The sequence below is a fragment of the Anabrus simplex genome, chromosome 6, assembly GCF_040414725.1.
Source record: "Anabrus simplex isolate iqAnaSimp1 chromosome 6, ASM4041472v1, whole genome shotgun sequence".
Lineage (NCBI taxonomy): Eukaryota > Metazoa > Arthropoda > Insecta > Orthoptera > Tettigoniidae > Anabrus > Anabrus simplex.
The window spans coordinates 4,407,532-4,435,531 of NC_090270.1; the positions used below are offsets into that span (position 1 = coordinate 4,407,532).

The 28,000-nt window shown below is 38.6% G+C and overlaps 1 protein-coding gene across 1 annotated transcript in view; it reads left to right on the forward strand.

Moving 5' to 3' along the window:
* par-6 (partitioning defective protein 6) overlaps positions 1-28,000 on the forward strand; it is a 266,845-nt gene that overhangs the window by 220,605 nt on the left and 18,240 nt on the right. Inside the window, exon 4 of the mRNA XM_067148955.2 lies at positions 1,312-1,578. Coding sequence (XP_067005056.2) covers positions 1,312-1,578 — 267 coding nt within the window. The remainder of the gene's footprint in view (positions 1-1,311; positions 1,579-28,000) is intronic.

Sequence of the window (28,000 nt, forward strand, 5' to 3'; positions counted from 1 at the left end):
AAAATAGTCTACTGTTGACCAAAATATTACGTGTACTAGATTTTGAAGGTTGATTATGAAATATGTCAAAAACATACCAGATGTAAGGCTTTTCAGGCGTTTGCTCTATTAACCAGCGTTTCATCTTAGGTCTGACACTAGACTTATCAGAGTGGGATGTGTCAGACCTTACCCATTGACGCTGGGGTGTATGCAGGTGAACTTATCAGAAGCCGTTTTAAGAGGCACAGTCTGATAACTGCATACGGGAGATAAATCTCCACAATGGAATTATTGCCCGCCTAGCAATTCCGAATGGAGAATTCTAAATTCCCATGGAGGGAATTAGATATTTTTCACCAATAGAGCATGTCAAAAATGTCAAAAACATATCAGATGTAAGGTGATGATTATGAAATAAATGTAGGCCTACAGAAAATTCCGATAGCACCATAATTTTCCTTGTTTCATTTCAAGTTAGTTCATGTAGGTTTCAAATTAAAAATTTATTTTTTAATATTTCTTATTGCACATGGAATGTAATAAGTACCAGTTTTTTGGTTGTCTCAACCATGCATCAACTTTAAGACATTGTTTCTCTGAAACCCATCATTTGATCGAATCCATATTTTAACACAATATTGTTTGTAAATTTCAGAATGTTTTATTCACATAAGTTTATAACCTTGAAGAATGTTTTATTTCCAAGAGAAAAGTTGTCAATTTTGTATGATAATTTCCTCGTCTTGGGGTGGTTGGAAAATTGCGTTCTTGGTTGCGTTGTGATCTTTACATATCCATGTTTTAACGGCATGATTGTATTATTCCACCGTCAATTGAAAGTGGCTGTCATATGTCATCCTGAGGCACCTTGGTTGTAGGGGCTACCAGTTGTGTTGTCTGAGATCTGCTGAACCACTACGCCTTCCTGAACAATTGTTGTTTTAGACGCCCTATCACCACTTGGAGAACCCCTGGCAACACTCTGCTCTGGGTTCTCTGCATGATGAATGAACCACCTTTATCTTCAAGGACTGAGACACTTCCACTCTGCAGCCGCTGTACACCGACCAAGTTATTGTTTTCACAGAAGTCAGTGTCACAATATCCTCAACAGCCTCAAACTCCTTTCTTACTACCTTTGTCAGGTGTCCAAGAACAGGAACAGTGAAAGATGTCCCCTTTTGTGAGCCTTTTATTGAAGGTAGGCCTGGCTGCTTCAGAGCTATCCCAGTAATGGTGATATTTACATTGATTGAGTTGTTTGTGACCTGTTTCTAGTGAGGAGTTGGCAGTTACTAGAGTGTGAGAGCTTGTATCTTCTCATAACAGGTGTCAGCGATAATAGACGTCGACATCGTGCCGGAAACATGTCGCCGTGTTCGCCTCCTGAAGCATGGTTCAGACAAACCTCTCGGCTTCTACATCCGGGATGGTACGTCTGTTCGTGTGACTCCAGCTGGCCTTGAGAAGGTTCCAGGGATCTTCATTTCGAGGCTGGTACCCGGTGGCCTGGCAGAGAGTACTGGACTGCTGGCGGTGAACGACGAGGTGCTAGAAGTGAATGGCATTGAGGTTAATGGAAAGACTCTTGACCAGGTTAGTGATGACAGCTGAGCTGACTGAGCCTTCTTTTGCTGCTTTATTTCCCATTTCCAGTCTTCTGGGTCAGGTTGTGAATCAAGGACCTCCACCACTCCCTTTCTTCCTCCAATATTTCTTCTACTTTTGCTCCTCTCTTTTCTATACTCGCCTTCACCATATCCATCCACCTCTTTCTGGCCCTTCCCTGTTCTCTTCCTTCTATTAATTTTGCCGTAACTGCTTGGTTTGGAACTCTATCCTCTTCCATTCTTATCATGTGTCCATTGTATCTTTTATGCTATGTCTAGAAGACACTACAGCATGCCTGCCAACATCTTGTCACAGCCAATCACTATGAATCAATCTTAATAATTATTAATTTCATCCTATAACAATACATTTACGGATGATGTGTCAAAAATTGTTTTTCCTTTCTTCCTTCTTCATTTGGAAGTATTTCATCTTGTTTTTATTGGCTGCATGCTTGCATACCCGAGTAGAATGAGCTTTGAAAGTAGTCTAAATTTCAGTTGCGTTGATTGCCTTTGTTCCTCCTGTGATCTGTCTTCCATGCATAAGTTGGTGGCTTGTAAGGCGAGAGCATGGCAGAGATGAGCGCAAGTATTCGTACGTTCATACAGCAAGCAGTAGTGTGCTTGGTTGTGGATGTAGTGTGTGTCTGTGACATAAGTAATGCCTGTTGGAGAGAAAGTGTGAACAACGCAAGTGATAGATGTGCTCTTGTGAATGATGTAAGTAATTATGATGAGTGAAAGTAAACAAGCTATGTATGGGTGTTAGGAGACAGCTCTAAAGTCCCACAATCACAAATCTTGAAAACTGTGTAAGACATTACTGAAGTTTGTGAGAAATTAAGGAACAACTTGTACAGATAAGCAGTGTTGTCGCTGGCCAAGGAGATCTGGAGGCCATCGAAGAAGAATTTTCAATCAGACATTGTGTGCTTTAAATACACACGCGTAATCTCATCCAAAGTGGAGAGTAGCTTTTCGTAATACAAAACTGCTTTAGGTGAAAAGTTGAAAAATGCTGTTTGTTGTGCATTGTAATGTTAAAGCGTAGAAAGAAGTTTCACCTGTGTAATACTGTTTTTCTTTTGCATTTCGAATGACAAAGATGTGTAAGACCTTTCTCCTTAACATTAATCTTGGCTTCATTCATGAAATCAAAGCAGTTTCTTCTTGCTATGTTCGACACACACAGAATGTGCGGTACTGAGGGGCGTAAGTCATTTGGTGGAATGTTCTTTGTTACCAGTTGGAAATTGTGACATCCTGTGCTCTATGTAGAGTTCGTGGTTTATGGCATTTAAAAATCAGACATCTAGTATTTTGATTTTCAAATTTAGCATTGTGTAGCAAATTGGTTAAAGATGGGCATAATATGAGATATTGCACACCTCAGTTGGGGTTAATAATAATAATAATAATAATAATAATAATAATAATAATAATAATAATAATCGTAAGGCCTCAGCTACCATGTGCAGACATTTCAATTTGACGCCATCTGGCTGTCTGCTCGTCAATTTCGCTGTTCTGTTTTACTCTAGGGCTACTAGATGGCAGACCGAGTAAACCAAAACTCTCTTGGGCCTCTATGGCTGAGATTTAATGAATTTTGTCAGGTAAACACCAAGTGTGTCACCAGAGATCTTTTACATGCCGACATCGTACGGCATGGAGTGTCGAATGGACTTTTTCTGCCCTTCAAAAATCATACTGTTTAATCGCAAATTGCTCTTCATGCAGTTTTGAATACACTATGGAAAATAAGACAAACATCAGTGTAAGATTGCAAAAAGTATTAACACACACACAAATATGCATATTTCCAAATTTACACAATTTCAAAGTAAAAAATACTGTTCTGAATGTATTAATTTATCACAGTACAGCAGACCTACAAAGAAGAGGAATTTCAGTGATGATTGAAGTATAGCATGTCAATTGTTTAAACGGTGTCCTCCTTCATTCGAGACCACCTATGAGTTACAATCATGTTGTATTTGCTAAAAAACCTCTCTACATTGACACTGTTCGTGGGGGCCCAAATGCACTGCAGTGCTGCGAGGCAAAGGAAAGAAACTTTAACCTAGTGCCATCAACATTTGAAGACTGTCAGTGTTTTTTTTTTTCTCATTTTAATGTTAAGCAGCATCTGTTGGTGATATGCCTCGCAGCCCTCGACAAACTGATCAACAGTGACATTTCTAAAAATACGACAACTTATGCTTCAAAGAGACAAGTGATTTAGGTTCCAGAGCACTGTTTTGCCCTGCAGCTGTAGGATTAAATAAATTGCACACTTCTTTGAAAAACACGTTAGTATCACTGATGCTCATGTGTTTCGAGAGCTTAGTTATGCATTTAAGCATACACTACTTAAATTGCAATTTAATTTCCTCTTTCTTCTTATTATTTCTGCAACTCGAAGCAGGTCACTCGTTTCCAACAGAAACCATCTGTCAGCACACCTCTTCATTTCTCCATTCATTTCTCCACAAATGGTGGTAAGATCATCCCACAGCTTTTGAGCATATGGGTAGGACGATCCCTCCAGTACTGTGAGTGCTGCATTCATTTTTGCAGATATCTGTGAAACAAACTTTATCTGATTTTCAGCAACGGAAGCATATCCTGATCTCTAAACATATCCAACACTGAATGGCCACTGCTATTTAGGGAATTTTCATCAAGAGAGCTAAAGAACTCTACCAGGGGAGTGAAGTACTTGTCAAGATACTGGACTGAGCGAAACCAAGAGTTCCATCGGGTGATAACAGGAGCTGGGAACAACAGTGCATTCAAATCAGGGAAATCACCTTTCAAAAAATTTAGATAGGAGTTCCTCAATTTCCTGCAGTGGAGCAAAGCCATCTTAAGCTTTGAAACCAAATTGTTCAGCTGTGACAGTTCCTTGAAAATAACATCCTCCACAAGATGCGACTTATGTGCAAAGCACTGGAAGTGAAGAAGACGGTCTGAAATGCCTGGAAACGTGTACCCATGTATCTGTCAAGTCTGACACTAAACCCAGCACGTTTTCATAATCAATATTATAGTTTTTCAGAGCATCAATGATTGCTCGGCTGCATGATGTCCCGTTGGCAGGATCCAAAAATGAACAGCTTGCCAAATAAACTTGTTGTTCTGCTGTTGGCGTTATCGCCCTGAATAGAACAGCAAAGAGACATTTGCCTTGGTTGTTCCGACGTCTCGTCTGCGATTACTACAATGGGCTTCCTGTCCAATGCAGCATTCACCTCTGCCCTTGCTAAATCTCTGCAACGTGGAATATAATCTCTGCTAAGGGTACTGACTTGAGGCAGATCTCCTAATCATGGGACATACCTATGGGGCCAATGACATGATCTTTTTGCACTGGTAAAAATGATGACAGCGACTGTGTCTTCACTGCCCCACGGGCTGCAGGTGATGAAGATTCAGGAGGAGGGATAGGTACACAAGGTGGCACTAGCGATGGCTTTCCAGGACCTGATATTTTTGTACTTTGAACATTATCAGACCCACGTACACTGGTGAGTCAGTCTGACAGTCTCTTTAGTGATGTACAGAAAAAGAAGCTGGACAAGTGCTGTAAGGAAGTGTCGTTCAGATTTTATTGACATTCTGTTTGGTGTTACATGCTTCTTTACTCCCTTCTTGGGACTTAAGTGGAATTCAGTCATTAACTATACATTCCACGCTGCACTCACCTGTCATCAGACTCCTTGGTTCGAGCCTCTACCAGAACTTCCAGAACCGTTGACCACCGAAGGATTACGCGGTTCCACGGTGCAGAGAGGTGTTCAGTGGTGAGGGGAAGGAGCTCATCATCACGGGATTCCCCTTCATTTCTCAACCAGGACTCTGTAAATTCAGCTGTTCATCTATGACAAGGTGATATGATTTTCTAGTTTCTTTTGAATAAACAAAGGTTCAAAACTATAAGAACTTATTGTACTACCCTCTCTCTGATGTTTCCTAAGCATAGAGTGTACACGCCCTGGCATCAAACCCATGCTCTCTACTGAATAAAGTACGGGTGTCGTCGATACGGTTACAGTATATATGCATGGGTTATGCTTCTGCTTAGAACACATACAGTATTACACATTATATCAAAGCATGGAAATTTGAAAAAATGTATCAGCTGACTTTAACAAGTAGGGCCTAGCCTAAGTATATAACTTACACATCAGTCTGAAAAAGACGGAGATACCATGAGTTCCATATTACTGGGAGTGAGAGCTGTTCTCCTGTCAGACATTACAATACGTTGAGAATGCCCTCTCACTATAAACAATACTGACTGATCACGAAGACATTCTCCAAGGTACTCAACACTTTTAAACGATGAGTTCCACCTGGTGACCACAGGAGTAGGGAAGAGTTTAGCTTTAGTGGGTTCGTCTTCATATTTCTGTTTCAGGAATTGAATGTATACATGCTTTCTCTTTCGTGTATTAAGGAAGATGTGTTTTGCCTGTACAACACATTGGTTCAAAGCACTAAGTTCCACTGCCCGTACACTGCCCACCAAATTCAGTTTATGAGCCCAGCACTGCGTGTGTACTAACCTTTGTGAAACTAAAACCCTAACTGCGTTTATGCACTTGCCTATGTAACATGCTGAATCTGAAGTTATAGAAACTACATTCTTGTACTGAATTTCAAGTTTGTGAATTACATTCATAATTGCCTGTGAACATGCTGTAGCATTAGCATTTACAATAACTTTCACTCCCCCTACAAATAACTTCTGAACCCGTTCTTTCGCCACAACTAAGCACTTTTACCAGAACCATAAACACACATTGCCCTTTCTGTTATCAGTTGTTTTATCACACAGAATTGAAACTCTCATCTTTCACTGCTTCTTTTAAACTTTCCTTCTCCTCTTTGACGATTCGAGGTACAGAACCTTTCCACAGTCTTCCAGCTGTGAGCAAGTCTCCAGTACCTTAAAAAATCAATAGGCCTAATATTAGAGGGCTCTTTAACATCATTTGAATGAATTAAATGATTTATAATTTTAAGTAAATGAGGTATCCAGCATGCCTTATGTAGGCCTAAATGTCATTAAACAAGAAAACTAGCATAACAGCACTAAGTTATTAGAAAAACGTAATCTCAAATTTCTTCCCCAGAAAAATTAGTATTGCCTAAACCTGGTATATATTTCTCCATCCACTCTCTCATCTTTGGATGATCAATTTTTTCCTGTGGAATATTTGCCTCCATAAAAACTTGAGTTGTAGATAAAATGAATTCGTCTTTATCATATTTCGCTCGTTTTGCCATTGAACTAGTGTCTGTGAGACTAGCTTGTCGTCTGATGCCTGTCGTCATTAGCGCCTTTTCCTTGTTCTTCTTATGTGAAACTCTGTTATTAATGTGTTTCAGGCACGTGTCCTTTCTCTGCCACTCAATTTGCACATTACATTTCTTCCAATGCAAATTCTTTTTCTCGATCAAAAACTGTTACAACCATTTTAATAAATTGAGCAAAATTTTCAACAGGCAAGAGGACACCGTCACTCCATCACGTAATTATGAATATGATAAATTTCTCGCTTCACAGGAAGATAATTAAGTGGTGATCAGTATACTATATCTTTTGATATATATCGAACAGGTATAAATTCAATCATGGCATCGATTATCAGATTTTATTGCCACAACTCGCCTCGAATCTCCGTCGTTAACTTCAAATAATGGAACAAGTTTTTAGCACATTTTAAGCTTATATTATATAGAATACTTTAACCCTTCCCTATTTCACTGAAGATGGCTCAAACGAGTTGAAACATGTTTGAATTTTATTGCTCCATCTAATGCTGGAATTGTGCTTTGTATTGAATTAGGAGGATACATTTACTTTTTTGGTTTGTAAAGTTAAAAAAGTAAATAGTTTCGTGTTTTTGAGCCAAATTCGTGAAATTTTGCAAAACTTTTGCAATTTTGTGCCTCTACCTATAGGGCATTCACAGCTACTGTTGTGGCACGGTCCCCTTACTTCGTGCTATTGCCCATGAATCTATTGTAGAACTATTTAAAAGGGTTTTTCTTGAATCCGCCTTGTGAATACACCTTATAATGATAGAAAACAATTTATTTTACCAACCTGTTTCAGGAAAATCATCCATACCTTTCTTCAGTGACGTCAGCTCCTTAAATCTGTTAAACAGTTTCTTTGCCTGGCTGGCATACTCACTGTGGGCCATTCCCTGAGGTGAACTATTAAAAACGAATTAGTGTTTTGATAATAAGGGAGTAAGTGCCAAATTGATAGCAACATTTGACATTACTGCTTTTATGATATTCGTTAAACAGAATGGCTCCATCGTCGTCATCTTGCACAATTTCTAGCTACAGGCTCGGCATGTCCAATCCTTGGTCATTTCACGGGAGGCATGTTTACTGCAGATCAAGCTTCTCACATTCTTAAGAAAAGCTCCTCATCATTTCCTCCTCTTACCTCAGCTGTAATTTGTAATTTCTACCCACTAAGGATTATGCCATTTGAGGTTTTTCTCCAGAACTCGCTGAACTTCATCCTCCTGTTCTTCCACAGTTCGTTCCTCTATCTTCTCTTCCTTGTTTCCGCAAATCATCAAGTCATCTGCAGAATTACAATACAGTAAAACCTGCTTTAACGGACACCTCTCACTGGCGGACACCCCTCATTGGCGGACGATTTTCTAGGTCTGTAATTACATACGATGTTGTGTATGAGTAAATTACCCCTCTTATACGGACACCTTTTATTACGGACATGGACATGGACACGCCATAGCCACGAGAAACTCCAATTAAACCTCTCCTAATGGACACTTTCTTTTTAAGAAAATAATACCGGGCGAGTTGGCCGTGCGTGTAGAGGCGCGCGGCTGTGAGCTTGCATCCGGGAGATAGTAGGTTCGAATCCCACTATCGGCAGGCCTGAAAATGGTTTTCCGTGGTTTCCCATTTTCACACCAGGCAAATGCTGGGGCTGTACCTTAATTAAGGCCACGGCCACTTCCGTCCAACTCCTAGGCCTTTCCTATCCCATCGTCGCCATAAGACCTATCTGTGTCGGTGCGACGTAAAACCCCTAGCAAAAAAAAAAAATTAAGAAAATACTGTATTTGTGTCCTGTACAGTATGTATTTGCTAACTTTTTGCACAGGCGGTACATCTAAGAATCGCAACTTTTGGTCCAGGCTGTACACATTCTTGGAAGGCAACACTAAGCTATGCTATCACTTCCGGAAGTTGTGTGATCTGACATGCTCGACAGCGCTGGAATTCGTACCTTCACTGTCAGGTTACTTTTCATTGACTCGTGGGCTTTTGATGTGTTCAGTTTTATGTTAGTAAGTTGGTATAAACATGGCTCCGAGGAAGTTTTTAACTCTAAAAGAAAAGGTAGACATCATAAACTATCATAAACTTGAGAAGTGTGGTGTGCGTAAACTGTCCGAAGTGTTCAAGATTAGAAAGACACAGGCAGCTGAAATTGTGAAAAAGGAAGAGGAACTAGTGAAAGAATGGCGTTTAAATGGCAACGAACAGCGCATTAAACTGTTTCAAAGTGGTAGTGGATCTTTCATTGACAAGGCAACGCTAGAATGGTTCGCTAAAATAACAAGTCAGAATATCCCTGTGTCAGGACCAATGATGCAAGCAAAAGCGTTAGAATTCATGGCAGAATTGACAGAAAAATGATACGCCACAAGCAAAAAGTGTTATCATTCCTCGATAATGCAGCATTGCATCCGGATACAATTAAGTTGCAAAATTTGAAGATTCTGTTTCCCACCAAATGTAACATCAGTTTCTCAGCCGCTTGACCAAGGAGTGATCCAGAACTTCAAGGTCATGTACAGACAGTTAGTGATGAAACACATAGTATCAGAACTCAATGGGAATGAAGTAACCTTTCAAACACTGACAAAGGGACTGAATGTTTTCCAAGCAATTTAGTGGATAACCAATGCATGGAAAAATGTTACAACCTCAATAATTCATAACTGCTTTTTGAAAGCTGGGTTTCCCGCTAGTGGTGGACATCCCGAAATAGAATCGAATACCCTTCCTGACAGTATGGAACAACACAACAGTTGATGAATGGAGCAGGTTACAGTGTACATGTGAACACCTATATCGAAATTGATTCAGATATTCCAACAGAGTGTGAGAGTGGAGATATGAAAACGATTCTTCAGTCAATCCAAACGAAGAAGGACAAAAATGAAGATTCTGACAAAAGCGTTAGTGAAGGTGTTGCTAAGGACGACTTGGAAGAAATTATGGAAACGAATGTGCTGCCAATAACCTCATACAGTGAGGCATTCGGCTTTGTTAAGCGACTGAAAGAATTCTATTATAAACAAAACAATGAAAAAGGTGTAAATTTGACCCAGGATTTAATTACACATAGTGAAAATATCATTGCTAAACCGAAATGGACAAACCAAACGAACATTAAGGATTTTTTCAAATGCTAATGTTTTACTGTACTGTGCTAGAGATTGCTACATCTACATATCAAAGTTTCAAAAACTCGTATGGTCTTCTTAACTTCAACAATTTTAACATGGTGAACGGTAATAGTGTACAGTGTGTTCAATAGAGGTTTCCATAGAAGTGTTTTTATCTCTTTACATCGCAGGTGCAGCAGCCCATCTACAGCTTTCTCATGTTAGTACAGTGCAGTACATTGTACAACACTATATACAGTATACAATTAAAGGTACATTTGCAAGAATTGTTAACACACAATATATAGGTTATTGTGTTCCGACTTATGTTTAATGGTACCAGATTCATAACCTCTCTCGGGCGGTCACTCCTTCATAACAGACAGTTTTTTTCGGTCCCGAAGGTGTCCGTTACGGAGAGTTTTTACTATATTAAAATAAAGAAAATTCCACATCCACCTGTTCGGTATTGTGTTTAATAAATAGTCATTTAATTTCAAATTAGTAGACATTTCATCTTCAGCTAACATAGTCCAGTAAAATCATCCTCAATATAGGGAGGTCCAGTAGTTTGCTATGTTCTTAGTATTGAGCATGTAATGTAAAATTCAAGTTTTTGACTATGCACTATGAAAAAACATCAACATTTTTTACCTTTTCTCTGTGGTTTTTTTTTTCAAAATATCTTCTAAACGGCTGGTCTAGCAAACATCATCATTTATTCCAAATTTAAAGTAGAGTAAATTTGCTAAAGTTCGAGCCCAAATTCAGCTCTGTAGGTTACGTAGTGATTGATATGCAGGCTTTCAAACAATTTTTTTCTAAAATCGAAATGTTGCAAAAGTAGTGATTTTTCATCAAATGTTTTAAAATATATCCTAAACTAAGGTGTTTAGAGCACAGTAGGGCATTTCTAAGACTAATATTTGAAGACGTGTATTTGTTCAAAGTCTTATGTTGTGTAATAGGTATTTTATGAATGAGGAGACAAGCAGGTGGTGTGTTCTGCTCGAGACAGTAATAATGGGGGGAGAAGGTACTTTTAATTATAAGTTCGTGTGGCTGTTTCAGGGCTGGTGCAGCCCTTGTAAGGCAGACCCTCCGAGGGTGGGCGGCATAGTGTTATGTGTGGTGTGAGAGTTTCAGGAATGTTGGGGACAATGCAAACACCAACGGGGTCCTCTGACCCGAACAGCACTGACCACTCAGCCAAGGAGCCAGTGCATCTGACGAGAAGTTGCGACAGCTTGTAGGTGTTTACAATGCTTAGTAAGTTTTTAATACTAAATAGCTTGTAGGTGACTAGTGAGCAACATGTGGACATGCACCTTTCTCAAGACTATGAAAATGTTGTGCAGTGGTTTTCTCAACAAATGTGCTGTGACATGGTAAAAACATTAGTTGTCTTATGAAGGAATCTCCAGAACTTGCTTCAGTTACTGGCAGTGCTGATATTGAGAAGCTCCACTCTTCCACAGAATTTGTGTAACCAAACAATCAGATGAACTGCCAGCTTTTCCTTTCTCACTGTTTAGGGAAGAGGGGTATGCAAAAGGGGACTAAATCATCTTCATTTTCAACGTTTACACCAACCACAGACGCTGTCGAAGGAAAAAAATAAATTAGTACTGGTGAGTGGAGATCGTCTGCTTCCCAAAGCAGAATTAAAATTTCAGGGACATTGTTGAGTTATGTAGCACATTGCTGTAGATATCCTTCTGATTTGACAGGGAAGCCACATGTCCAGAAATTTCTCAAATTTTTTCCAAGTTTGATTGAGCTCCTAAAAAAGGTTCTGCAAGAAGGAAGATAGGCAGTAGAAGATGCAGAAGTTCTTCTAACAGCAAGAGTTGTTCTCCACAAACTCATTCAAATACCTTTAGTGAGTGTGACACAACAAGTGCACTTTTCGGCAGAAACAACAGACATCTGGAACAAAACGTCCAAGCATTCTTCAATCCAGAAGCAACCAATGACCAAGTGGCTAAAGCAGGTGATTATTTTCTGATTAACCTCAGAACACAATCTAGTCTAGTACATGGATGCAGCACGATTTTGTGCCTTGAGACCTGAAAAAGAAGTGAATAATTATTCTCTTCCTGCCTTGAAGCGTGTGCACTCAAGTGTCGTCGACTTTTGTACGAGTGCGAGCATGTGATCACTTTATCGCCTTATCGGAGAGGAAAGGAGCGACATTGCTCGGGACGTTACACTTATAGTGTCTTGATGGCAACTTATTTGTTTTTAATTGAGAATTGATTATTATTGCCTTGATGGTTATGAATTTCATGTTTTTGGTCCGTATTGAACAATATATAAGTAATAATAATAATAACTTAAATGTTTCCACCTTTTCAATACAATATATTCACAAGATTACAAAATTATACGGTACTAGTTTCGACCCATCTAGGGGTCATCATCAGCCGTATTGGAGCAAAGATCATTTGTGGCGAAATCCTAAGACAATATTATTTTAAAGAATAACAAGTGAAATGAGATGTTATGGTAATAGTTAATAATACAAGGAATATACATAATAAGAGGTTTTTAACAAAGAATAAAGTATAAATGGGGTGTTGTAAAAATTATAATCATGGAAATCAGTAAGTTCTTGTATTGAAATGAAATATGGCTTAGGAAGAGGGCTTAAGGTGGGGCTGAAGGGTGCGGGAGAAAGTGTAATTGTCTTGGAAAAGTACCTTTGATTAAATTTAGGTTTGAGTTTAGGTTGGCTGCATTATTGTTTCTGAGGAAAGTGATAAATAGATCGAAGAGTATGTTGGGTTTCTCTGAGATTTCATTGAGATTGTGACAATTACACTTTCTCCCGCACCCTTCAGCCCCACCTTAAGCCCTCTTCCTAAGCCATATTTCATTTCAATACAAGAACTTACTGATTTCCATGATTATAATTTTTACAACACCCCATTTATACTTTATTCTTTGTTAAAAACCTCTTATTATGTATATTCCTTGTATTATTAACTATTACCATAACATCTCATTTCACTTGTTATTCTTTAAAATAATATTGTCTTAGGATTTCGCCACAAATGATCTTTGCTCCAATACGGCTGATGATGACCCCTAGATGGGTCGAAACTAGTACCGTATAATTTTGTAATCTTGTGAATATATTGTATTGAAAAGGTGGAAACATTTAAGTTATTATTATTATTACTTATATATTGTTCAATACGGACCAAAAACATGAAATTCATAACCATCAATGATGTAGCTTACCAGGCAAAACAGAAAGCCTTTCAATATCTAGGCCTAAAATTAAAGATAGCCAAATTACGCAAAGACATCGATTTCCTAAAGCAATGTATATCACTTAACTTGACACCTAATTTTCTAAGAAGCAATAAAAAGAAACATGGGACTTCACCTCAAACCATCAAAACTCAAAACAAAACAAACAAAATATGGTTAAGAGACGAAATTAAATTCTTGTACAGGAAGAAATATTTTTTGAATCAGAAATTATACGACACTCACCTCGCAGCGACTAAACTACTTTCAAACGCACAATGGACACTATTCTATCAAGAAGTAGAGAACAAATTATTCTACGAACTAGCCAAAAAACAGTCAAATTTGGAGAATAAACTCAACAGGCTAAAAAACTGCCAACTACATAACCAACAAACTAGAAACTCCAATAGTAACACGTTCGTTCGTACGCAGTTTCATCCAGCTGTTGTAAATCTATCTAACACGCCCTTAAGTGAAAGTGAACACTTAACTTTATCCAAAGGACCGAAACACAACTGGCCAAACTTGAACAGCCTCAACATAGCCGCTACTATGATCACAGAATCAGAGCTAGCCATCAGCAAAATACCGGAAGACACGCAAAATGAGGTTAGAACCGATGTTAAAAGGAAACTGACTGATATCCTCCACAATTTAACCAACCCCGCAAATAACCTCAATAATAAAGAAAAAATTGCTGAACAAAAGCGCATATACGCCCTCAAGAAGAAAATTAAAGACAACGAACTCATCATAACCAAAGCTGACAAAGGCAATGCAACAGTTATCATGGATAAAAAAGTATATATTGAAAAAACAAAAAACTTTTTCACAGACAGCTCATTTTCCATAATCAAAAAAGACTCCACCCAAAAAATTCAAAAACTACTTAAACAAACTCTTAAAAACACTTCATTTTTATTTACCGAACAGGAAAAATCCAAACTCATACATATGAACCCAGGACTCCCCACTGCTAAAGCTCTTCCCAAAATTCACAAAACCGGAATTCCCATCCGGCCAATTATCAACTATAGACCGAGCCCCTTATACAGAATATCACAATTCATCCAATGTTTGTTAAGAAAAAATTATCAATTCTTATCCAAAAAGTCTATTAAAAACACATCTGAGCTAGTAGAAAAACTAAACAAGTTCAATTTGCAACCGGATCACTCCATCCACTCTTTCGATATTGTAAACATGTACCCAAGCATACAAGTATCAAAATTAATTCCGATAATTATAAACAATTAAAAAAAAACAGCCACTTAAGCAAACTAGAGATACAAGACTTTATCACAATATTAAAACTTATCATCGACAATAACTTCTTCACTTTTGACAATGTCATATATCAACAAAATGGTTTGGCAATGGGGTCACCGGCCTCAGGTATCTTAGCAGAAATATACCTGGACTTCCTCGAATACACCAAAATTGACAACGAATTCGAAAACATTCTCTTTTGGGCCAGATATGTCGACGATGTCTTTGTAATCATGAATGAGAAATCAATTAACGCACCCACCACCCTCTTAAGACTCAACAATATTGATCCTCATATCAAATTCACACTAGAATCCGAATCAAATCAAAAAATCAACTTTCTAGATTTAACCATCACTAGAAACTCAGATTCTTTCAGTTATAAAATTTTCAGAAAACCCACTCAAACAGCCTCCACCATTCGCCAAGATTCAGTGCACCCCCAGTCCCACAAACGAGCCACATACAACAGCCTAGTTCACCGAGCCTTCAGCATACCTATGTCCAATAAAGATCTAAAAAACGAACTCAACACAATCCGCGGAATCGCAAAATTCAACGGCTTCAGCAATCATTTTATAGAAAGGATAATCAATAAACACAAACATCGCCCAAAAACTACCCTCAAAAAAGAAATAACCAAACCTCTAACATTTTCCACCTTCACGTTCAACAATGATATCTACAAGTTAACCAACATCTTTAAGAAACAAGGCGTTAAAATAGCCTTCAAAACCAACAATAAGAACATGAATGTTTTATACAATACTTCACACATCAACAAGACCAGCAGTTTTTTAAAATCAGGAGTTTATAGGATCAAATGTACCACCTGTAAAAAAACCTACATCGGGCAAACCGGGAGAAACTTCATTATCAGATACCACGAGCACACTAATGCAATAAAATACAACAAGTTTTCAGCCATCGGCCAACACATGCAAGATTATAACCATAATTTCACCAATATTGAACAAGACATGGACATCCTCATATTAGCAAACAAGGGCCCTTTACTGAACATAATGGAAAATTACTACATACACCTAGACCAATACTTTAATGCCAGTCACAATCTCAATGAAATCTCAGAGAAACCCAACATACTCTTCGATCTATTTATCACTTTCCTCAGAAACAATAATGCAGCCAACCTAAACTCAATCCTAAATTTAATCAAAGGTACTTTTCCGAGGCAATTACACTTTCTCCCGCACCCTTCAGCCCCACCTTAAGCCCTCTTCCTAAGCCATATTTCATTTCAATACAAGAACTTACTGATTTCCATGATTATAATTTTTACAACACCCCATTTATACTTTATTCTTTGTTAAAAACCTCTTATTATGTATATTCCTTGTATTATTAACTATTACCATAACATCTCATTTCACTTGTTATTCTTTAAAATAATATTGTCTTAGGATTTCGCCACAAATGATCTTTGCTCCAATACGGCTGATGATGACCCCTAGATGGGTCGAAACTAGTACCGTATAATTTTGTAATCTTGTGAATATATTGTATTGAAAAGGTGGAAACATTTAAGTTATTATTATTATTACTTATTATTGCCTTGTCAAACAAAATATTTCGTTTCTCCAATATTTTGTTAAGATTGTAGAGTTTCTTCTTTTCAAAATTAACCCCTCAGCGCCGACCTCTATACGTGGTATAGACCCATACATGGTTTCGCATTTACGGCTATAGCGCCAAGAGTTTTGGTGTTATGGATATGCAAATTGTTTTGTTTCCAAGAAGACATTTTCGGGTTTATCAGTGTTCTAAATAAGAATTGAAAATCGTTAAAGTGTAGTTGCTTTTGCAAGGATAAGTATTTGTCAATTATGTCTGAGCACCAATCCCTGCTTTTTTAATAGTCCGTTTGCTCATTCTTTCCCACAGAATATAATAAAGAAATGATGATCTGAGAAGTTTGTCTTTTCGTGTGATGTTCTTTGCTCTAATTTTGTATTAAGAATGCGGTTTATTTATTATATTATATTTGTCTTCATTTCTCAGCTTGTAGTCTTTTCGTAACTCTCTGGGAATAATGTATCTGCAATATCCTTCATTGAATTTGAGTCCATGATTGGGTTTGAGAAAATTCCAAGTTTCTTCATAACGATCTTGTATCCTAAACCCCATGGATCGTCATCCACTTCTTTAGCCATTTTCCACCATTTGTCGACTTTACTCTTTTTGATAGCATTTCTCAATTCTTTTTTCGCCGACTTATACTCAGCTGTGAGTGAGGTGTCTTCTTGGCTGACTCGTGCTCTCTGTGCCTTCCGTCTAAGTTGCAGGCAACATCTTCTCTGGTCAGCAATATCTTTGGTCCACCATTACGCTGAACGCTTCTTGTTTTGTAATGTATTACGAGTCATGGACAAATCACATGCTCTCCAAATAAGCTGCATGGTGAACTCAACACGTTTCTCAGCCGCTTCTTTCCCTTTATAACAACATATTTGTTCTGTTATACTATCCATTTCATTTCTTAAGATAGCAAGAAATTTTTCTCTGTCCATACTTTCTATATTCCACCGTGTTGATTTATTCGATGTAATATTAATCTGTGAAGTTTCAGGAAGAATACGAAAAGTAATGTACTGGTGATCACTTCCCGTGTATTCTTCAGTCACCCGCCAGTCGTTGATATTCGACACGATGTCGTCAGATACAAAGGCCACGTCCGGTATGGTTCCTCTACAGCCCACTCGTCAAAAGGTTGGCACATTTCCAATATTAGTGACCATCAAACCCAACCTAGCGCCCATCTCCATAGTTCGGTGCCCTCTAGAGTCATACTGTGACATACCCCATTCTAGTGCTTGGGCATTGAAATCACCACCCATGATTAAACAGTTGTCAAAACCTTGTAATACGTCCTAGAGGCCATCCAGCTTAGCCTGAAATTCAAATACCGACTCATTTGGCATAAAGTAACAGCTCACTAAAGTATATCGACCTGTGCAGACCCAAACACAAAACCGTCTCTGCATCCTTGACTTGATACTAAGCATCTACCCAAATCTGGTATCCAAATTGCAGCTGTCCCACAATTATCCACAAACCATCCTGGGTGGTCTCTGTCTTGATAAGGTTCGCTAAAAAGAAATACGTCTACTCCTATCTCAAAGGTCATCTGCGTCAAAAGACCATTGGCAGTTCTACTCCTGTGCATATTTGCCTGAATAACCTTCTCATTTACTACTAGTTTTAGGCTTTTCGAGAGCTTCACGAAACGCTGTGCAGGCTCTTGAGCCAAGTACATGATTTCGATTAGCTTCATCGACGTTAACCCCTTCAGTGGCACGCCCGAGAAATTCTTGGGTGGCGCACGCCTGCCCATAACGTCACCGCCCGAGAAATTCTCGTTTAGCTGCAGTGTTCATTTCGCGATCGCCCAATAATTTCTCGGGTGCTCTAATCGCTTTGGAAAATGTTTTCAAGCATTCTCAACAAATGGCGGGAGGATTTCCAGCTGTATTCACGAAGCGTCTGGCCTAAAATATGCCTTATCTTTTCTACTTTACATATACAACCTCTGGCCAGCTGACGAGGTAAACAGAAATGGCGAGCGCGAAACGGAAGAGAAGTTTGTCTGAAGACAAAATAAGGAACTACATCAAAGATGAATCTCTAAGTGACATTAGTATTTCTGATAGTAGCTATAATGGTACTATTGATTCTTCAGATGATGACCTCAGTAATTGTAGTGAAAGTGAAGAAGGTATTACGTCAGAAGCTAAGGTGATGGTAGATGTTGAATATACATTCGTTTGGAAAATGTGTAAGCCTGGGGATAGTGCGCGACCTAATATTATTCCATTTACGGCAAATCCTGGTGTGAGGATTATCAGAGGATTGACTGTTTTGAACTGATTGTAACAGATGAAATTGTAAATTTGACAGTGCCCGAAAAAATTCGTTGGCCCTATTCTAAAATTGCATTGAAAAACTTGTAAATAAATCTCCGCATGGAAGGGCACAGTTTTGGAAAAAATAAACTCTTACAAAATTTGGCAATTGATTGCATTAGTGTTGCTGATGGGAATAATACAAAAGCATGAAATAAGAATGTATTGCTCACAGGACAGTATAGGTCCTACTCAAAACACCAGTGTTTTATGATTTTTATGAAACTATATCACAGGCCTACTGTAAAAAAGTGTTAATAGAGTGTAAAGTAAGATTTTATTAACCTTGAATAATATATGAATGTGTTCCCTTAATAATTGTTACTCATTCCTTGCTTCCTAAAAATAAATAATTTCCTCTGAAAAACCTCACTTTTCTGGCACAGGAGGTCTCCCAAAACCCGCCACCGAAGGGGTTAATGTCTGTGCAGATTATGCATCTCGGATTTGCTTTGCAACCTACCGCCCTATGCCCGGCTTCTCCGCACTTAAAACAAAGTTTGCTTCTATCTGCACCTTTGCAGTTTCGTGCATGGTGCCCATACGAAAGACATCGGAAGCAGCGAGATACCACGATCCTTTTTTGGATTCTACAATCCAACCATCCTATTTTAATTTTACCCATTTCTAAAAGTTTCTGGGCCTCCTTATCTTTTATCTCAAGGATAGCAAGTTTTTGCCCTCTGCTGTTCAGATTATTAATTGAGACTTTCAGTTCTCCTTCGAAATTCTGAAGATCCTGTCTTACAGCTTCCTCTACATCTAAAGAAGTGGTGATACTGTCCATGTCCCGAATTTCCAAGCTAGTGTGGGGACTTATCACGTTCAATGCGGATCACGCGCTGTGCGCGTGGCGCTACTTTTCTAGCGCGTCATGGGACGGTTGCTAGGAAATGTGAATCGCAGGTTTCCCGCATGGTAAGAAAGGCTTCGATTGTCGTCCCGCAGACCATGTAAGTCCAGTCTACTAAGGCCCGGTTTCACAGTTTGAGTTTAAGCCGAAGCTTTAGTAAGCCACGCATGCCGCTTAAGCAAGGCTTACTCTTTGGCTTAAACACTACGAGTTTCACAGTAGGGGGACCACGTGCAGCTTTACTAAGCTGAACATCTCCGAAGTTGGTAATGCTTGCGCATGCGCAATGATTCAATTCTCATCTTTGTTTACATCCGTAGCCTATGATTGATTGACTTGTAGGTTATACATCGTTTATCAGCCAAGATAATTTAGAAAAATGAACGGAAAATGTGATTCCAATAATAGTAACGAAAATAAAGTTTAAAAAAGGTCACTCTCCCGTCCTGCTGACACATATTACCACTACTGTCTAAAATGGCCATAACTTCTGAACCATTCATGCAAATAATGTCCTGACAAGGTTATTGTAATCCTTATAAAGTACTGGAGGAGGTCAAACAATTTATTTCGATCAGGAATTCGAGGATAATATCGAAATATTTATTTAATGTTAAGAAGTTATATTTTTTTACCGCTGAGTATAGCATAAAATCGCTTCTAGAGGGCAAACGGTTGAAAATAGGTATATACCATCGCAGACTTTTTTTGTAGAGGTTTCTATGCTCTACAATTCATACGCTTACACTTGGGGTCTATCGTTGATGGTTCATGCAGCGTAAGCCAAGAAAGCAAGTGACCGACCGACATTTTTGTCTCTTTTACTGTATATCGGAACACGGAAACTGTATTATTTCACTAGCCTCGAAATATATTCAGAAATATAAGTTATTTAATGTTAATGTTATTGGTTTTACGTCCCACTAACTATGAATTTGAGCACCTTCACCACAGGACTGAGACAGGATCGAACCTGCCAAGTTGGGCTATAAGAAGGCCAGCACTCTACCATCTGAACTGAATCCTTAGCTTAAACCTCAGTTTCATACAGCTTTAAGCCAGTCACAGATAACCTCGGCTTACCACTTGCACTCCCCACTGTGAAACTCGTCCAGAGTTTAAGCTCCCGCTCAAGTCCGATCCAAGGCTTAAGCTGTATACTGTGAAACCGGGCCTAACAGATTCATCCGTAGCCATATTTGCGCATGCGCATTCAGTTTCCCGTGTATTTCCTCTCCAGAGTTGTCGACATACGTCATCATTCATTTATGGGATCTTTGTGCAGCAAGACCACTTCATTGCGAGGCAAGACACTGCATTTTCTGTTTATTATTACTTCAAGAGAATTAAGAGTGATTCCACTTTTGAAATAAATACGGTAAATTCCATTACTGCAATATGTTCAATAAAGGAACTGAACTTGTAATTGTCATTTATTCGTGCATCATATACACTAGAGTCCCGTTAATCTGAACCCCGTTAATCCAAAAGTCCAGTTAGTCTGAACTGAAATATTCGATTTTAAAAATTCTCCTTTTTGAACTGAAAGAACATATTATCGAATGAAGATTTACTTGCATTTTACTAATCATATTTTACTAAAATAACTTAATGTAAACATAATTACACATCATAAACCATCAATCACTGGTCATTTATCTTTACAAAGTCTGTTAGTTTCTTTTGCCATAGTGACTGGAACCTACTCGAAGATGTAGTGTTTAACCAGCGTCTCATAAACATCACATTAGTCGGCGTAGCAGCGGCGTGGCATCTGAATTTGACACTAGTTGTTCATTGTGGTCTTCTTTGTCGTCACTCCGTTCCTCATGAACTCCAGATTCCTTCTCCTCCATAGCTACAATTTCTTGGTCTGTTTGTAATTGATGACAGTCAGCGCTAATGTCATTTTCACTATCGTTTTCTCCTCTACGGGTTCTTAACTACCCTGCTGTAATTTTATACAGTATGTTATATAACTGCTAAAGAATGAATGTTTAAAATTACAGTATGTACTGCACTGTATTGTAGAAACTATATTCCTCAGACGGTTGAGGCGCTGGCCTTCTGACCCCAACTTGGCAGGTTCAATCCTGGCTCATTCCGGTGGTATTTGAAGGTGCTCAAATACATCAGCCTCATGTAAGTAGATTTACTGGCACGTAAAAGAACTCCTGCGGGAGAAAATTCCGGCACCTGGCGTCTTCGGAAACCGTAACAGTAGTTAGCGGGACGTAGAAACAATAACATTATTATTAGAAAATATTTTCCAGTCAATCCGAAAATGTTGTAATCCGAACAGACTCCAGTCCCAATTGGTTCGGATTAACGAGACTCTACTGTATGTGTATAACACGAATGAAACTTCTAATTGTCCTTTATTCCTGCATCATATCTTGAAATCAAGTGCAGTAATCATTTTTGACTGCGTCGTGATGCTTATGTTATAATTTTATTTATATTTTTTGCAGATGGCCGACAATGTGGTTCCTTCAACATTACGAGACCCACCCATTTAGCCATTTAGCTCGTTTTTCTGTAATAGAGAAGTGTAAATATGAATATATTTATGTGTGTAACATACTTTATGCATTTGTTTGCTATCCGTGGCAAATAATGCACAGTAATCTACCAACACGCGTGGCGCGTGATCCGTCTGGTGACAAGTGTTACTTCTCGATTTCGACTACCGTGCGGGTCACGCACCAGGCGCGTGAGTGGGAGAAGTCCATGAGTTCGATAGAACTCGTCCTACCAACGTACAAAACTTCGATAATTACAACTTTTAAAGAGTCCCACACAAATATTTTGTTCAGGTTGGCGGGTATGTCACGCTCTGCTAATACGCAGTGAACGTGTTAAAGCCTTCACATCGCCATCCGTTCCAAGGACATCTCTTAAAGATTTATTAAAATTGTCCCTGTTCTCGTTTTGTGTGTCTTTATTAAAAGTGAGAAGAATCGCCCCAGTCCGAGTTTTACGAATAGATCGAATGCTCACACCGCTGTATTTTACTCTGAATACCCTTCAAAACATCTGCAAAAGTCTTGCCGTTTGTTGGTTTGATAAGGACAGCATCAGAATGATCCCTTGATTTTAAATGGGTCCATTTACCTTGTTTTTTCCCCACTATCAATGACCTCCAATCTGCCAGAATCTACCTCATCTGTTAAAGGTTGGATATCTTTATCCTCCTTAATTTCCTTCTTGTTTTTTTTCTTATAGGAAATCTCGACCCATTTCTCCTTATCTTTCTTCTCCCCGTTCGTCACTAACGGTGTCGTAGGCAATTCATTTATCTCTACATTTGTTTGTTCCTGTTTTAGATTTTACCTAGCTCTCTTCCGGGATGTCTGCATGCTGCTCCAGCATCGAGAACTTCCTCCAATTTTCGTAATCCATTCTGGATTTCCAACTGAAGGTTCTGAAGTGGAATAGCTAGAATGCTTTTCACCAATGCCCTAGCGATGTTACATACTATCCACTTCATATCCGTATCGACTATAAGATCCAATTAATTGAAGGAACAAGAATCCACCTGATCGATCAGGTGGATTCTTGTTCCTTCAATTAATTGCCCTAGCGATCTCAAGAAGTTCCTCCTCTTTACGCTGTTCGTCCATTATTTCCTTACTCCTCCCATTAGGTACTTGCGTAATATCGTGTATCCCAAAACTGGCACATTCAAGTACGTTTGCACTCCTATTCTGACACGAAAGAGAGAGCTCTACCGAATCTCTCTGAACTTTTGCCTCTGTCATCATACAACAAAGGAATCTAACAGGCCGTGACTGAGCTGCGACGGCGAAGGATCCTGTCTTTGATGTCGTATATTCCTTGAAAGCAACTTATAACCTATAATCCTGGATGATCAAACACTTATCTACAATTAATTTGTCTACAAGTCGACAAAATGATTTGATGAAGTTGTAAAACAATACTACAGGTACTAGAAGAATATTCTAGCTCAACTTCTAGTGACGCATATCATTAATTACTTACGAATACATCATAAGAAGCACACACAGATATTCATTCATCTTTCCATCTGCAACAATCAATAATAATAATAATAATAATAATAATAATAATAATAATAATAATAATAATAATAATAATAATACCAGAAATTTAATATGCTATCAACCTACATTTGCCTATCTTTGATCTACAAATTCCACACTACACCTTTACTTCGAATACCTGCAACCTTGAAACAAGTTCAACTTCCAATAGGTACACGAGACAGCATGTTATACTCCAATAAAAAGTATAAAGGACTTGGTTTGGAGGCTTATCTACAGCACATAAATGCATGCCAAGTTCTCCACCGATCCAACAATATACACATTAAACATACCAGATACCTCCATACAGAAACAGAGAAGTGCTTTGATAAACTTGGCCTACTTCTGAATACTGAATACCAATCAGTCAAGGTCTCACTCCTGCGACAACTCTGCGAGAAAGAATTCGATGCCTGGTGTGCCTTACCACAAAAGGGTAAGGGTGTTATACTATATAAGGAATACACATCAGCCAATCAGTGGGTGAGAAAACCCGAAGGTTTAACCACCAGTGACTGGAGAACTGGCATAAAACTGACAGCAAATGTAGTTCCAGTTTGTGCATTACCTGGCAGGTCTCAAAACAATAACCACTCTCGGCGTTGCAACAGTGAGATTGAAACACTTGGTCACGTCTTGGGTTCCTGTCCATTTAATGACACCCTATGGAATTCACATCATCATCGTATAAGATCTATGATTGCTGAGGCCGTAAGAGGAAAGAATTACACAGTCTGCGAGGAGGTACGTGGATCGTGTCAGGCTGGATCAAGTCGGCGGATTGACATGATAGCTATACCACCGGGCTCAAGTAAAGGGTTCATAATAGACTCCACAATTAGAACCGAGGCATCATCCACTCAACCACATGATGTACATAAGGCTAAATGTGATATGTATGAACCTACAATTCCATATTATGCTGAAAAATATTATCTGGACTTCATAGAAATTTTAGGATTGATGATATGAGCAAGAGGCACCATTACTCATACATTTCACAACTTTTGTAAGAATTTTAATTTGGATAACCAATTTATTAAGGACATTGGGTTAGCAGCCCTGAAAGGATTGTTAACAATAGTAAAAAATCATTTATACTCTTAGCTATATCTTAGTCCTATAAGGAATTCCTCATGGATTTCAAAATTGATTGATACAATTTTTATTAACACATCACTCCCGTAGACGCCTTAAGGTGTTTAAGAACAGCCTATCTGCAGGACTGTATCAAAGTTAAGGTGTTTAAGTTCGCGCGATGTAAACGTTGTTTCGAATTGAGCACTAAATTCGTATGAAGTCGTAGTTCGTGTTGAAAACCATAGGTGACATATAAATGAAGTCCCTCACCCTGACTACCTGAACAAAGGGTACATTCCAATGCTTTATTTCTGTTTTCTCCGAGTAGACACGGACCTAAGCCAGTTGTGGTATTCTTGTGAGGGTGTGTAGTGAAGTGAGTTTTGTGATGTGATAACATACTTATGCATTCGTCTTTTTGCCTGCCTGCATTCAAGTTCATTGCCCGGGTAGGATTAAATGTTGACATTGAAAAGAGTAACGAAATTGTCTTTCATCAATTTATTTGTAAATGACGATTTCCTTGAATGTGTATGCCATCAGACAAACTTTCACACGGAAAAAAATTTATTAAAGCAGCACCGCATCAATTCACTAAATAGGCCTATTCTATTTTTCAAACTTTGAAACCGGTCGACATAAATTAGATGAACAAGTTTTTAGGACTAATGTTTGTAACCGAAGTAATTCCAAAACCACATCTGAAAATGTACTGGACAAAGGACACTATTTTCGGCACCGGGTGAGTTGGCCGTGCGGTTAGCAGTGCGCAGCTCTGAGCTCACATCCAAGAGATAGTGGGTTCGAACCCCACTGTCGGCAGCCCTGAAGATGGTTTTCCGTGATTTCCCATTTTCACACCAGGCAAATGTTGGGGCTGTACCTTAATTAAAGCCACAGCCACTTCCTTCCCATTCCTAGGCCTTTCCTGTCCCGTTGTCGCCATAGACCTTTCTGTGTTGGTGCAACGTAGAGCAAATAACAATATAACAACAACAAAAAAACAATTTCCGGCTAGCCGATTTTTCCGAAAACCATGGCAGGGACCCAGTTCGAAAATATATTGTCATTCATGCATTTTAACGACAGCAGTCATTATGAGGGGGAATCATGATAGGCTATACAAAATTAGGCCGATTCTCGAAAGACTCAGTGATCACTTTTCTTTTAGTAACATTTAATACAAAATAGTGCACTGTAGAGATGAGGGGTTGGAGGTTTAAATCACCCGCTGAGGAGCTGATAATCATTGTGTTAAGTGAGAAGTAGGCTTTAATATGGTATACCAATCATTTATAGACATATTTTATACGATCATTGTAGTTATTAATCAACTTTTTATGTAAACTTTGTCTTTTTGGCTTCTTCCAAATGGGGGAAGCAGAAATAAATGCATTCATCTCTCTCTTGGACCAGACTACCTTGGTAAGACGATCAGTGGACGTTCTGCCATAAAATAATATTTACTTACAGTACTTAAAAAGTAGTAATTTGGTCACTTAAGAAAGGAGACCTTGTATCCTCTTGATTTATTATTTCGTTGTGGCTATTTGAAGCTCTCTGTGGAGACAATGTAACAAAATATCCAGTAGAATGAACTAACCCTGCCACACTTGTCTACAGATACCTCATTATTTCAAAACGAAAATCTTAAATCTTAAAAGAACAAGATGATTTTTATCAAATTTAATTCATAATGTGTGTTGGCACAATTTTGTTTGCCATTTTCAACCATAGCTTCAGTGAAGTCAAGTTTTTGTTACGGACGAGTTCTCCATTCTTAAACAAATACTTGCTTTAAATAGAACCTCAGTTATAGGCTGTTGACACGGCAGTTTCCTTGTTTCCAAGCTTATATACTACATAATATTTTTAGCCTCCATGATAATGGCTTCCACAGTGCCACCTAGTAGTAACAAAATCAGCACTGATACTATGATACATGACTAGACTGTCCTTAAAAAATGTACGTTTTGATATATTCATATTCCCCCGTTTCCCACGACTAACTCAGCGAACAACGAGAGATATCCCAAGGTGGACCATTCACTTGTACAGACATTTAAAGGATAGGGCTGACGACAACACAAGTTAAAAACAAGGCTGACATTTATTCATAAAATAAGCATTTCACCAATTATTGATGGTTACTTTTTTTTTCAATTGGCTTTACGTCACACCAACACAGATAGGTCTTATGGTGACGATGGGACAGGAAAGGGCTAGGAGTGGGAAGGAAGCGGCCATGGCCTTAATTAAGGTACAGACCCAGCATTTGCCTGGTGTGAAAATGGGAAACTACGGAAACCATCTTCAGGGCTGCCGACAGTGGGGTTTGAACCCACTATCTCCCAGATGCAAGCTCAGAGCTGCGCGACCCTGACTGCACGCCCAACTCATGTGGTAATTGAATATCATTTGAATCACCCACATTTTTTTTACAAAAATTTTACAGGAAATTCAAAATATTTCAATGATGTCAGAAGACCTGCACTAAGTCTGAAATACAGTAAATCAGAAAAAACAAAAAATTAGCCTGCAGTCTAGGCTGGATAGTATTCATTCATAACTCGACAAATTTACTAATGGTCATCTCTATATAATATTAAAACAATCAACTCTGACACACACAACTTTGAGTATAATGACTAGAATAATGCAAAATAATATTCAATATAAAGAAATCACTACGTGTGATTGATGACTAAAATCTATCCCTGTTATCAGGACATGATCTGCCAATTATATGGTCAAAATAGATCCAAAAAATAACCATTACTGATCCGCTTCATCATAAATTACCAATGAATAATTATTTATTATGAATTAACCCTTCATTAGCTGATCTAAATTATCCTTGCTATTGCTCTGTTATCAACACAGCTGAGTTTAAATCTGACACTTGATTACCTTTAACTCGCATATTTACGAAGGTCTATCTGATATAAACTGATTTTTGTTCCTGAACATCAACAGTTGGCAGGACTGTTACGAGTGGCGAGAATGTGCTGTTAGATACAGTACTAGCTGATGTACCCGTGCTTCGCTACGGGATTCTCAGAAAGAATGACTTTGTGGTTTTCCTAACCCGAGATCAACATAGGTCATTACAAAAACGCAAGTATGAATGTAGCGATTAAAAGCAATGCTATCATATAAAATACTCGATCAAATGGAAAGCCACACGTTTTATCACTTTTAACGAACAGTGCTGCGGTTAGATTGCGGTGCTAATCTAATAGTCCAAAGTTCCAGAGCTGGGATGACCAGGCCGCAGATTGCCATGAACACTCATCTGCCATTATTCCGCTAAATATGCACACTGTTCATTCCAATCAGTGCCTCAGAGTAGGCATTGAATAGCCCGAATGCTATGATGATCCAGTGTGTTACGTACCAGTAGTATCAGAAAATTTATAAACCAGGGGAATGGCATGCTAAAGAAGAAAGTTATCTAACTCCCTAGCTACTTCCCATCAATATTCAGACAGGC